General features: G+C 42.6%; 2 protein-coding genes across 7 annotated transcripts in view; both read right to left on the reverse strand.

Moving 5' to 3' along the window:
* LOC308089907 (RNA-binding protein Musashi homolog 2-like) overlaps window positions 1-1400 on the reverse strand; it is a 295395-nt gene extending 293995 nt beyond the window's left edge. For all 6 annotated transcript variants that reach the window (XM_080434865.1, XM_080434866.1, XM_080434867.1 and 3 more), the window contains exons 1-3: window positions 1158-1400; window positions 786-826; window positions 324-405 (exon numbers count right to left, since the gene is read on the reverse strand). In XM_080434865.1, the coding sequence (XP_080290991.1) occupies window positions 324-405; window positions 786-826; window positions 1158-1225 (191 nt within the window). In that variant the 5' untranslated portion in view covers window positions 1226-1400. The remainder of the gene's footprint in view (window positions 1-323; window positions 406-785; window positions 827-1157) is intronic.
* A 7190-nt stretch (window positions 1401-8590) lies between these two features.
* LOC308090749 (oligodendrocyte-myelin glycoprotein-like) lies at window positions 8591-9976 on the reverse strand (the record flags this gene model as incomplete). The annotated part of the gene is made up of 1 exon (XM_080436013.1): window positions 8591-9976. One exon carries the CDS (start codon window positions 9974-9976, stop codon window positions 8591-8593), a length of 1386 nt encoding a protein of 461 aa, XP_080292139.1.
* Between the last annotated feature and the right edge of the window lie 2807 nt (window positions 9977-12783).

The raw sequence follows: 12783 nt of genomic DNA on the forward strand, positions 1-12783 counted from the left end.
ATTTAAAACAGCTGTATATTAATGGTTAGATATGCTGTGAGGAAAGGCAACACCACGCCACCCATTGCAGTGTAGTCACAAAGTCAATGTCAAACTGCATTCAGCCGCAGCTTTACAGCATTGAGCATTTAAGCTTATCTGGCTTGCTGTGAAACCACACGCGCGCGCGCAGTCTCTCTCTCTCTCCCTCCCTCTCCCTCTCTCGCGCACACACACACACACATGCGCGCGCGCGCACACAGGATTTAACACCGACAACGGAGAAAGTACCCAATATCGCTTGACAAACTAAAAGAGGAAAAAAGTAGAAAGAAACCCTTTACCTGGAACGTTTTGTCGTGGGGTCTCTCATCACCATACATTCTCTTATTTCTCCAAATTTACTAAAATAGTCTCTAAGGCTGTCTGTGAAGAGAGAAAAACACGTCGAAAAGAAGAAACGGTCATGCTGTGTTTGTTGTGAGTGTAGGATTTTTTTTTTAAAGAAGAAAAAAAACGCCCCGCGATGCGCATATAGGGGTCGAATAGAGGACTTCACATTATTGGAGATCAAAAATAACATTGCGCGCACACACTCACACACACACACACACTCGCAAGACATCCCATCCAGTACACGACTGGACACAGTGCACACACACACACACACACTCTCACACAAACACACCACACACACATAATAGCCAGCACTTCCAACCGGGGCAACGTCGTTAATAACAGCCGGGAAACTAACAGAAACATCGACTACAACAACGTAACAGAATGATAATAATAATGAGTCTCACCTGGTGAGGTCTGCCAGCTGAGTCCACCGATAAACATCTTACTGTAGGGAGAAGAAAACACAGCAGAAGTGAGTCCAGATGTCGCGTCAGTTCGGCCATTTTATGACGACTAAACTACTTCTAAAAGCGACCTTAAAGGCTCGGGAAGAATAAGAAAAGGCACATTTTGCGCGCAATAGTTCCGTGGGAGGCCACACTTGCTATAAAACCCGAAGCTCCTCAAACTGCGTGTGGGAGAAACGGAGCCTCGCTGATAAGTGCGTACAGTATGACGACGAGGCAGCCTGAAGTCCCCCTCAAGAACACTCTGACATGAAAACATTCGTGACACCAGATTAATTCAAAAAGGGAAATCTCTCTCAGTCTTCTTACCCCGGGTCATGTTGTGAATCATTTAGGCTTCCAGATGTGGCTAGTTGTTGACTCCCGTCTCCTTCCATGTCTAAAGCAAACTCTATGGGGCAGTATAAGTACAGTAACAGACACACACACACATACACACATACACACAGATAGGACAGGAGATATGCTATGCAAAGCCCCGCTATGAGAATATTGCCGAGCCGGGGAATGAAGCGTCACACGTGGGCTTTCAGCTCTCTGCCCCACACAGCTCCCTCCCTCTCTCTCTCTCTCTCTCTCTCTCAACGTGCTGCTCTCTACCTTTAGAACCACTAAAGGGGCAGTGTTGCCAGGTTATGAGAAAGAAACAAGCAACTGGGTCTATGAAAACAAGCCCAGCTTGCGAGCCCTTCCTTCGCCCTTTAAACACATACATTGGCTATTTGAAAATAGTCGATCTACAAGCTCGCTGTGAGCTTGAAGATCTGCTATTTAAAAAAAAAATCTTGGAAACAATTTGACATTTTCTACACAAATCTTGTATGGGGGTCCACAATATTTTCAGATGGGGGTCCGCAAACAAATACATATTAATTTGGGGGTTCTTGACTTGATGTTTGGGAAACACTGGTTTAAATAATATTAGGAAACGAGCCCAAATAAGCAACTACACTTTTAGAAACAAGCCCAAAAAAACGCAACCCGCAACTACCAATATTTACAAGAAACTTTACAGAAAAATAAGCCCAAAGTCGCTGATAATAAGCGGACATGGCAACACTGCTAAGGGGCGGAGCGTTGTGCCCGCCTGTCATTGCACGGCCGGTGTCGCGCGCGCCTGAAAATAGCCGATATACAAGCTCACAACACGTCGCGTTCGGGACGCGTTGTGAGCTTGTAGATCGGTTATTTTCAGGCACGCGCCACCGTCACACGACGAAAGCATGTCAGGTTTGACAAGAGGACGGGGCGTGCCTCTGTCATTCGACTAACCAATCCGATTGACGTCAATTCTCTTCTCACAATATTGCAAACCAGTCAGTCCTCCCATTTGTCAGGAGTCAGGACTACTATTAAACCTGAAAGGAAACAGTAAGGAATAAACAAAATAAACTTTTTTTTTAAAGCAGGTATCCTTTCTACTCTTGAGTAGCCTATGGCGTCCACTGTCCATAGAGATATCACTTGACATATGTGGACTGTCCTTGGCCCTATTCTGTATTGAGGATTGCTAAATAAAATGAATAGGTTTTACTCAGTAAGTAGCCTGTGGTAGAGTGCAGAGCTCTTAGCTTTTGTCTGTGCAGTGTGCACTTCATGCACCTTTTGCATCACCCACTGTAATTAGACTACTGACTTGAATTTCTCCCCAAGGATCAATAAATTGTAATCTAATCTAAACTAATTTAACCCCATCCTTGACAAGGGTGAGCATCATAACATCATCTGTGACTGCAGTAGAGGAATGTTGTGCTTGAAGTTCATAAATAATTTAAATAGTAGGATTAATCTTTCATAACCCTATCTGTTACACCCTGAACATGTGAATTTAAATTATACAATTTTTTAATTATTTTTAAATTATTTACATAAGATTCAGAAGACAATGAAATATGTCTTAAACCTACCTAAAGAAAAAACGTGTGTATTTATCACATTGAATGACAACACATAATCAGCTCAGAGGTAAAGCTTTCTGAAAGCATACCCTGTATCAATACAGCATCAACAAGCATTTAGCCTTGCATGGGGATGAACTCTTCCTCAGTAGAGACAGCATTCAGTATGCAAAAAAGCCACAGTAACTCAAGTATGGCAGAGGAATAACCAAACCTTTGGATGCACTTGGAGGATTTTTAAAGGAAGGATGTCAGATGTCATAGAGCAGTGTGGTGGAGGAGATGGGAGAGAAGTAGAGACAAACTCAGTGATATGATATTATTTTCTTTAGAGAGGCTAACCTTATGCAATAAACATTTACACATTCAGCCCCACTTGAGCCCAACCATTTTCAAAGCAGATATAATAGTATGTTTACCATAAGTGATAAAAGCATTTTAACTGCAACATGTTTGTTTTAAATCAATGTAGAAATACTCTGCTACAATTAAAACATAATGTATTGAAAACTTTACTTGAGTAAAAGTACAAAAGTATTGACATAAAATACGTACAGTACCATGCATAAAACAATTCAGAATGTCCTGTTTCTCAATTATAGTGCATTGATGTGTTCTTCACTTCACTTTTGCAGCTGGTAAATGTGCATAATTTATCAGTTAATTATGTTTTAGTTTAATAATCTGATTCTGCAAAGTAATAGTATCTAAAGCTGTCAAAGGATGAGTAAAAAGTTAAATTTGGCCTCTGAGATGTTCTGTTCTTCTTTCAGGAGCTCGACGATAACTGATCTGAACATGTAAAGGATTTGCGTGTCATTAAACTGACCCAGTACATCAAACATGGACTACACTGCAAAGTAAATGTTCATAGAACCTAAACTGCCTAAAGATACCTGCTCTGAGAAGGTGAAGTACTGGGATAATTTGTCTCCCCCTAGTGTTTTCTTCATCATTTTGTGCTCAACCAAGTCAGGGACACTTGGTTCTCACCATATATATTTTTTTAAATCTCTGCTTATTATTATGTTTTCAGTGTGTGTGTGTGTGTGTGTGTGTCTGTCTGGATAATATATAAATTACTACTTACTACAATTTAGACTCAAATTGTAACTGGCTGGCTGCCATTGCTCACGCCTATTTTATTCAGATGCCAATCAGTTACATTGCATTTCAGTCAGTGTCTCTTGCTGTAAGTAAAAACCTCCACTGACCTTATATTTAATTCACTCAGTCTGTCTGTCATAGAGAACAGAGAGAGAATACCTCTTTTCAACTTCCTGTTGTACCCTAATGCTGGGATGAAAACTGTCCAAAGCTGCTGGAGCAGTACTGTTGCTTATTTCTACAGTTTCTTCCACAATCTTGATTCAACGGATCAGAACCATGGAATCACATTTGCATTACTCAGCCTCAATATAGATCCATACCAGGACTGGCCTTCAGAATGTGGGGCATCCACTTGTGAAGAGGGAATCGTAGTATTAACAATCTTTTCTTTACAAAATGTGGGTGCTGAGATTATGCTCTGTAAGAATGTTGGAAAAATCCTTTGAGGGGAAGTGAAAGATGTATTCGGAGAAGGGCACACAATTGATGAAGTAAAACAAAGTTGTTGTTGACCTGTTCATAGATTCCACTTTGGCTGTTTGATTCCATGCAGTGTGTTTGTGCACTTGAGAATTTGACCTTTAAGAAAAGATGATTATCTTTCCTAGAATCAAACAGAATACCATACACGATGAGTGCCGGGCTACCCATCCATGTTTAGCAGTAAATTCAGAAGCAACATATAGGCCTATACTTATAATGTTTTAAAAAGTGACTATGCTGTGCCACCTAAGAAAGACAGAAATCTGTAATAATTAAGTGCAGATCATGTTGCCCAATAACTGTCAAACACTGTTTGTGTCTGTCTGTCAGCCTCTGTCCATTGCTGAAGGGTTCACTTGTCAGGGTTATCTCATTGAAATGCATATTTTTCCTGACCACAAGAGGGCACTCAAACACATGCAATGAAAGGTTTAACTTGACAGGGCTCATGTGTTCCATAGGTGCAGTGTGCCCAGGCCTTGCTGCCAGGATCTATGCAGCCAGTTAAAATCTGTATGATTTTTACTGACTACTGTAAGCAAAAATGCTGGAACACCACTAAGCCTCTGTGAACCGCTGCTAAGCCTGTTTGTATTTAAGTAATTTAAAATGTAAATATTAGACTACAACATGCAAGGGCAGGTATGAAATAGTTTACCGCAGCATACACAATTCCCATACAAATATACACTGAGAAGCTTACAAACAGCACCCAGTGCATTGCCTTATGGGGGCTAGCCTAGGAGAACAACAGAAGCTTATCAAGATGATAGGTAAGGCAGACAAGAACACCAATGGCACAACACTTATTTGGGAAAGATATTTCAATGCAACAGAATGGCCATAAGAAGTTGGCAAACATGTATCTGATATGCACAGTCAGCTCTTATTAATGTAGCCTACTTTGAAGCATGAGCTGCTCAATTCCTAAATGAACGTGGCTGCCCAACGGCAAGTGATTGCACCTATTTTTTTTATAGACAAATGTTTTCCATGGCTTATATGATAAATAATAATTGAGTCCCATTTGTGTTGTATTTGCCAAGTTCATTTTTACATACATTCATCCTTTGCATTTAACCTAACTGAGCAGTGGGCAAAGACTGCAGCACCTGCCAAGGGGCGTTTCACACTTGGACGCTTTCAGCCCCTGAAGTGGACCAGGATCAGGATCCGTCTCTTTGTGTTTTATTTTGTTGTGTTATTTTAGTGTGTCCTGTTTTCAGTGGTTACTTAGGTTTGACTTTACTGTTGTGTCCCTTTTATTTTGTAGTAGGCCTATTATTCCTAGTGTTTCCTGTCTGCCCTAGTTACTGTTACCTGTCTTGTCTCACCTCCCTGTTTGTTTGTTTGTTTGTTTGTTTGATTGATTGATTGATTGATTGATTGATTGATTGATTGATTGATTGATTGATTGAATACTTTATTAGTCAGAAATGTTAACAACACGTGGTACAATAAGACATTAAGGCTAAAAGGATAACACAAAAAAAAGTCCTGGGGACTTGTTTCCATTGTGGTCCTATGTATTCAATTCATCGTGTAATTATTAGTTATCTCCTCGTGTCCTGTTACTCCCCTAGCTAGCCTATCCCTGTGTTGATTGTCAATTGTATTCACCTGTGCATGGTTAGCACTGTGTGTATTTAAACCCTCAGTTCCTTATGTTTCTTGCAAGTTCCTAAATGTTGGTATTGTGTTCTGTTCCAGTGCTTGTTATTTGTAGTCCTCAATATGTTCCTGTTTTTGCAATTAAATCATCTTGCATTTCACCTGCTCTGCCTGTGCCTGTCCTTTCTGCATTTGGGTCCTCATCTGACATGCACTGTGATAGACTCAGCTATTTTTCAAGCATATTGTGAACACTCACACCCCACTGAAGTGAAGAGAACCTTACTCAGACCACCAGTAGTAGGCCTACTGTTAGCTTCTAGTCTGTGTTGTGGTTCGCTTAACCTGTGCAGTTTCACTTTCCCCTTGGCCATTGTATTTTTGCACTCTAGGCTTGAACACACGTGCCAACTGTCAACCCTAAAAATGAACTGATGAAGAGGGGTCCCATCAAAACAGGCAAACTTCAAGCACACTCTAAGCAAGGATTAAGTTAAAAAAGCTTTTAATAGGTTGACATGGCTATTACATACTAAAACAAAAAAAAGGCCACTAGACGCCCTCATCACCACCTGGACTGGAGTCATCACCCTGTGAACTCTCAGAAGCACTCGGCTCGCCTTTGTTCTTTGACCTAAAAATGAACTGTAGCATATGAACAGAAAGAGGACTGAGACCCCGTCACAGCTGAAGTTGACCAGAAATAAAACAAAGTCCTCTTTCAAATGAACTGACAATGTGAACGCACAAAGAACTCAGTCCCTTTTCTGTTGGTCCCCTTCTTGGTCTTGGACTGAGTTCAGTTAATTAAAAAGGACTTATGTGAGGCTCTCCATTCTAAGTTGGAGAGATTTTACCCTTATTTTTGAACTCCCGCAGTTTTCAAATTACATACTGTAGACATTATCTTAAAATGCTTGATGCTTTGACTCAAAACCATAAAGTGATAGGATAAGGGGTTTGGAGCAATGAAGGTCAGAGTGAGACATGGTACTTAAAGCACATCGCTATCGGGCAGAAACTTCAAATCTCTATTTAATTTGTTTATGTTTTTTCATAAATTAATGCCCTACTTCGTCATACTACAGTGTCACACAAAAGTATGCAATGCATTGTGAGCTTGTAGATCTGCAGTTTTTCTATTTTAGAATTGTTATATTTTTACGTGAAAGTGGTTAAGTGTGTCTGTGGGTTTTATAAATATTTAACCAATGAGAAGTATCAACAAGAACTTGTGACTAAATAACTACATTGGATTCATTGGAAGACAGGTTATTTTTTCCTTTACCACAAAGTAACCGTTTTGAGGTTAATGTTTCCACCCGACAGCAACGATCAACAAAAGTTTTTGATATTCAATATCGTATGAATTAGCTTAAAAAATGTCTATTGTAATTGTAATTGAGGTTTGTCGTATGGGGGTCAACTGGCACATAACAGTAATGATTAGACTGTTTCCACTGTCATTTAATTGTGCCTTCTGCACACCCCTTTCAAATGGGGACGCTTAGGGACCAAACTATTTATAATAAGGGCGCTGGGCAAAGTAACAGGATGCTGTCTCAGATGCGAGCGATTATCACCACATGATTTTATCAATCCAGAGATATAAGATCTGGTGAAAACAGCAGTTGAAAGAGAAAGAGAGTGAGAGAGAGGAAATAACATTATCTACCTCCTATGACCCAAAGAAACATTCACATCCGTTTCTCTCTTTCCAGTAACACTTTTACACTGAAGCAACAACATGGGAAAGACTGTTTACTATCGTTGTGAATGGTTCAAATGTTTTTGTTATTTTATGCTCAACAAAAAACACTATACTGTAGACTATGTCTTCAAGTTTCATTTAATTTCTTGACAAGAGAAAACAAAATCTGTAATTTAACACTGCCTATATTCTTGTTAGATAGCAGGTGAGCATTTTTAATGTTGGTGACTTTAATATACCATGCAGATAATCATTAGAATAATTGAGGATCCCTTACATGTTTGAGAAGTGATCCAATTAGAAGACGTCAGTACTGATGGGATTTGGAATTTGCTCTGAGCAAGTAAGCCTATCTATGAGAGAATTTGAAACGTAATCTCAAAAGTCATGCAACCTATCAAGTAAATCACAAACAGGAAACAGCACTATACATCAGTGTAGTGGAGTATAGCATCTCGGAGTGCACAATTTGTCAGCCCTTATCACAGATAGGCTATACCTGCAGATAGTCACACATTGTTCTACTTGGTTTCCTAATAAATGGGTCACTGGACATAATGGCATACATTCAATTGTTTGTATTTATTTGAAATTTCACTGGTGGATAAGCCCCTTGAGATGCAGCATCTCGTTTTCGAGGGGGTCCTATTCATTGCATATCAACTCAAGGGCAATCCACTGAAGGTCTGTGTTAGAATAACTGTCATTCTTTTCTGGTATACATAGAAAAGTATTATTACTGTCAAGATGAAGATAGACTATAGTTATGTTTGTTTTAACTATTCACATTATCGTCAATTATCCATTGCTGAAATAGGCTGGTTGACGAACACAGACCCTCAGCATATCAACAGTCTTGTGTTTATACTTGTGCTGTCACTTAACATTCAGTCTTGGCACTAATGTGTCAATGCACACTAATGTATCTTTTACAGGACTTGCTGCAGAGCCAGACAGAGGAACCAAAGGTTCTCAATTAAATACAGTACAGATACGTTAATGAGAGCTGGGCTGGAATTAAGAGCACCACTGGGAAAGGACTGGTTGGGCCTCCTAACGCTCCTCGTGCGGAGAGTGGTTGTTCTCTTTGTGCTGAGAGGGGATGTGGCTCGAGTCGTGTCAGTAGTGTCAGTGATGGAGGTTGTGTCAGCAGTGGATGAGGTGACAGTGGTCAGTGGTTTGACTGTGATGAAGGTTAAGAACACAGGGTCAATGCTGGATGGGCTGCCAGCAGTGGACAGGTCTCTGTCAGCGGTGCTTCGGGGCGGGGTGGAGAAGCTGAGGGGGGTGGATGTGGATGGGTGTTGCTGTGTGTTTGAACTCTCCCTGATGATGTTATGTGTGCTCAGCCTGGAAGACCCAGACATATACCACCAGACAGTGGAGTCGATGTCTGGGGGTGCGGAGCTCAGGTCATGAGCATTGGCTGCCAGGGGAGGGAGGTTGTAGGAAGCAAAGTGCCACCCTCCAGTCCTGCCAGAGCGTACCTCTCCACACACAGGCTTGGTATGGCAGGGGCAGCCCAGTACGCGAGCTGGAGTCTGCTGCATCCAGTAGAGCAAGTAGGTCATGTTGGCGTGCAGGTGACAGGCCCAGGGGTTGTCCCCCAAGGTGATGACTCTAAGCCCGGTCAGTTTGTCGAACGCTCCGAGCGGCAGCGTGGAAAAGCGATTTGCATGTAAATAGAAGTGAGTGAGCTGGGGAAGCCGCTCTAGAGAGCCCAGCAGCACCTGCACCAGGGTGTTGTGGGACAGGTCCACCATATCCAGGTACATGGGCATGTTGGTGGGCACAGTCCAGAAGCGGTTGTAGCTGAGGTCGAGCACACGCAGCTTGATCAGAGTGTTGTTGATGAAGACAGCGCGCTCCAATTTGTTGTTGGACAGGTCCAGGATACGCAGGTTCCACTGGTAGGCAGTGTCGTTCTTGTCCAGCACCTGGATGCGGTTGGCAGCGGCGTGCAGCTGCCACAGGGAACGGGGCAGGCCAACTGGTACATGGCCCAGCCTATTGTGAGACAAATCAAGGTTGCGGAGGTGGGCGTAAACCGAGAGCTGTCCGTCAAGGTTATGCAGGCGATTGTGGGACAAGTTGAGGGCGCGGAGGTTGTGCGGTAAGCCATCAGGCAGCTGTCTTAGACCCCTCCAGGAGCAGTCCACCTCCCTGTCGCTGGGGCTACAGGAGCACACAGAGGGGCACGGCACCGTGACATGCGCACCCAGCAGCAGTAAGAAAAGTAGTCCCAGGAGGGCCTCTGTAGTGGAGTGCTTCAGGACCACTTGGCTGCTAGCAGAAAATATAAAGACCAAGGACATTAGAAATGTGGTTTTAATTTAATGATATACCACACATACTGTAGCTATTTCACCCACGGTATTTAGTTCACTTTACTCTGTAATCTGTATCAACATTGGACAGTGTGGTTGTAGTGCTTGCATTCTTATAGAGGTATGTTTGTCATCTGTACAAGTACATCTGCATATACATGAAATCCATCCTCTGCATTTACCAAGTCTAACTATTGGGAGCAGTCGGCAACTATATTTAACAGTGCCTGGGGAGCACATAGGGGTTAAATGCTCAGGGACACTTCGACACATAGACTGGGCAAGTTGAGGGTCGAACCGGCAACCTTCAGATTCCCTGATGGCTTCTCTACCCACTCAGCTATGGCGGCTGCCCATATTTGAAGGATAAAAGTGAAATGGGTGCATTTTGGGGGCTGTCTTACTCTACAGCAGTGGCTGAGATACTGCAGAGAGCTGTGCTGAATAAAACTGAAATCACACACACAGATACAGCCCCCTCAGCACCTACCACCCACCCACACAGACAAACAAATGCGCTCTCGCACACACACACACACACACACACACACACACACACACACACACACACACACACACACACACACACACACACACACACACACACACACACACACACACACACACACACACACACACACACACACACACACACACACACACACACACACACTTCATCATTTCTGCTATGCATCAAAGCATTGTGTGGTACTACAAACACAATATCCACCTGCATATGACACATTAAGGTGTCATGTACAAATACGCAGGCAAGTGCACAGTAGAGAGGTGACTTTGCCTTGCAGACACATAACTTTTACATTATTAGTAAGGCAACATATTGTATACAATTCGACAACTATGCGCTATTCATCACCCAGGACAGCAAATTCCCTGCGGTGGTTATTCCCTTGCGTCAAGAGTGCTCGATTGCCAATGGTTGTCAGTGTGGTCCTGCTCCCCTCGAACAGGGGGACAAAGCTCAATAAAAGAGTTTTATTAATGACTTCAGAAATGCCGGAACACATTTGCATGTCCCAAGGCAAGAAAAGACAAAGCCAAGTCTCCTACAGCAATACAATTGCATTCTGCGAGCTAGATCGCTGTGGACTGAGTATATTCTAGCTAAAGGGTTCCCTTGTTTTAGATTCATTTAGCACATACCTTGTCATCTTTTCATTCCAGTCACTCTTCTCTTGTCCTCCTATTTGCTGTTCAGCCCCGGTACCCCTTTGTCTCTTTTGAAGCTCTGGAGCTGCTGCCGTGCTACTGAAGGTGCATTTTCCTCCGTATGCACAAAATTCCTCTCTCAAAAGGAATCAATTGTAATCTTCAGCTTTTTTTCCGTTCTGCTGTGCGGCTGGCTCAGCATCTGATAATGGGGATGCCTAATGTGAAGCTTGACCAGCCACTGCAGGCTCTGGAATCACTACTGTGCAGTGTGCAGGGGTGGTGTAAGGATATATGTGCGTGTGTGTGTGTGTGTGTGTGTGTGTGTGTGTGTGTGTGTGTGTGTGTGTGTGTGTGTGTGTGTGTGTGTGTGTGTGTGTGTGTGTGTGTGTGTGTGTGTGTGTGTGTGTGTGTGTGTGTGTGTGTGTGTGTGTGTCGTGTGTGTGTGTGTGTGTGTGTGTGTGTGTGTGTGTGTGTGTGTGTGTGTGTGTGTGTGTGCGTGCGTGAAGGGATAGGCAAAGTAGGAGGGGGAGGCAGAATAATGCAGTGCTGAGCGGAGAGGTCCCTGTGCTACTGATGAGGGGAAAACTGCCACACATTAATCTTGCAGGTTTACGAGCATTACTGAGGAGGGTTCTCACTTCATCATTTTCAAATGTATACCATACAGTACATTTTGTCGTTTTTGCTCCTTAAATTGCTGGTACTCCGTTCTGTGTCTTATTGTAGGGACGTTTCTGTAAGATCCCCGTCATCTTTATCAGTTTCTAAGTTGAGATTGAGAATTGCCACCTGTGAGAGGAGATAAGCAAGGTCTTTCTATCTCTGGCACCAATATTAAAGAGATGTTGAACTTGGGTACAACCTAGGGTTGTATAGCTACCTGGCCATGATATAAGTTCAACTATTGTTGATCATTTTATTTTATTAGGCGTCATAAAAGAAAAACACATGTTACTTGTTTATCGGACAAACGTCAAGGATATAAACACAGCAAAGTTGTGAGACTTATTTCCATTGTGGTCCTTGGTCTGAGACAAACAATACATTACAACAAATACAACAACAATAAATAAAAGGATCTCATTATAAACCATGACCATACTATTTTGCAACATTTTCTAAAAGCCATGCTTTGACCCTTTTCTTAAAAAAGGAGATGGCTGCTGATGCTCTTTATCGTCGAGGGCAGCGAGTTCCACTTTTCCAGTTTCCTCCAAATCTAAATCTTTTCACCACCATTTCGGTAGTGAACGTAGGCATGGACAGGTCTGCAATCGTGGCTCTGGTTAGGTGGGAATGAACTTCGCTACGCTTCTGAAAAAGATTGCAACAGTACACAGGAGCGCTGTTGATGTAGATGTTATGTACCAAGTTCAGCTGTTGTTGTGCTGGAAATGCTGTTTTCCAACATGGTCCCTCGCAGGAGCCCCAAGACAACCCTGACCAGCTTATTTTGAGAAACTTGCAACTTCGCTTTTAGGGCTTTGGTTAGGCCACCGTACCGTGAGCCAATAGCATAATCGAAACAACATAAAACCAGCGAGTTTGCTAATAAACGAAGACTGGCTGAGTCCAGAAACTGCGCTTTCCTGGCTAAAGGTCCTTACACACCGGTGAATGTG

The sequence above is a fragment of the Gymnoscopelus braueri genome, assembly GCF_963280865.1.
Source record: "Gymnoscopelus braueri genome assembly, chromosome: 8".
Classification (NCBI taxonomy): domain Eukaryota; kingdom Metazoa; phylum Chordata; class Actinopteri; order Myctophiformes; family Myctophidae; genus Gymnoscopelus; species Gymnoscopelus braueri.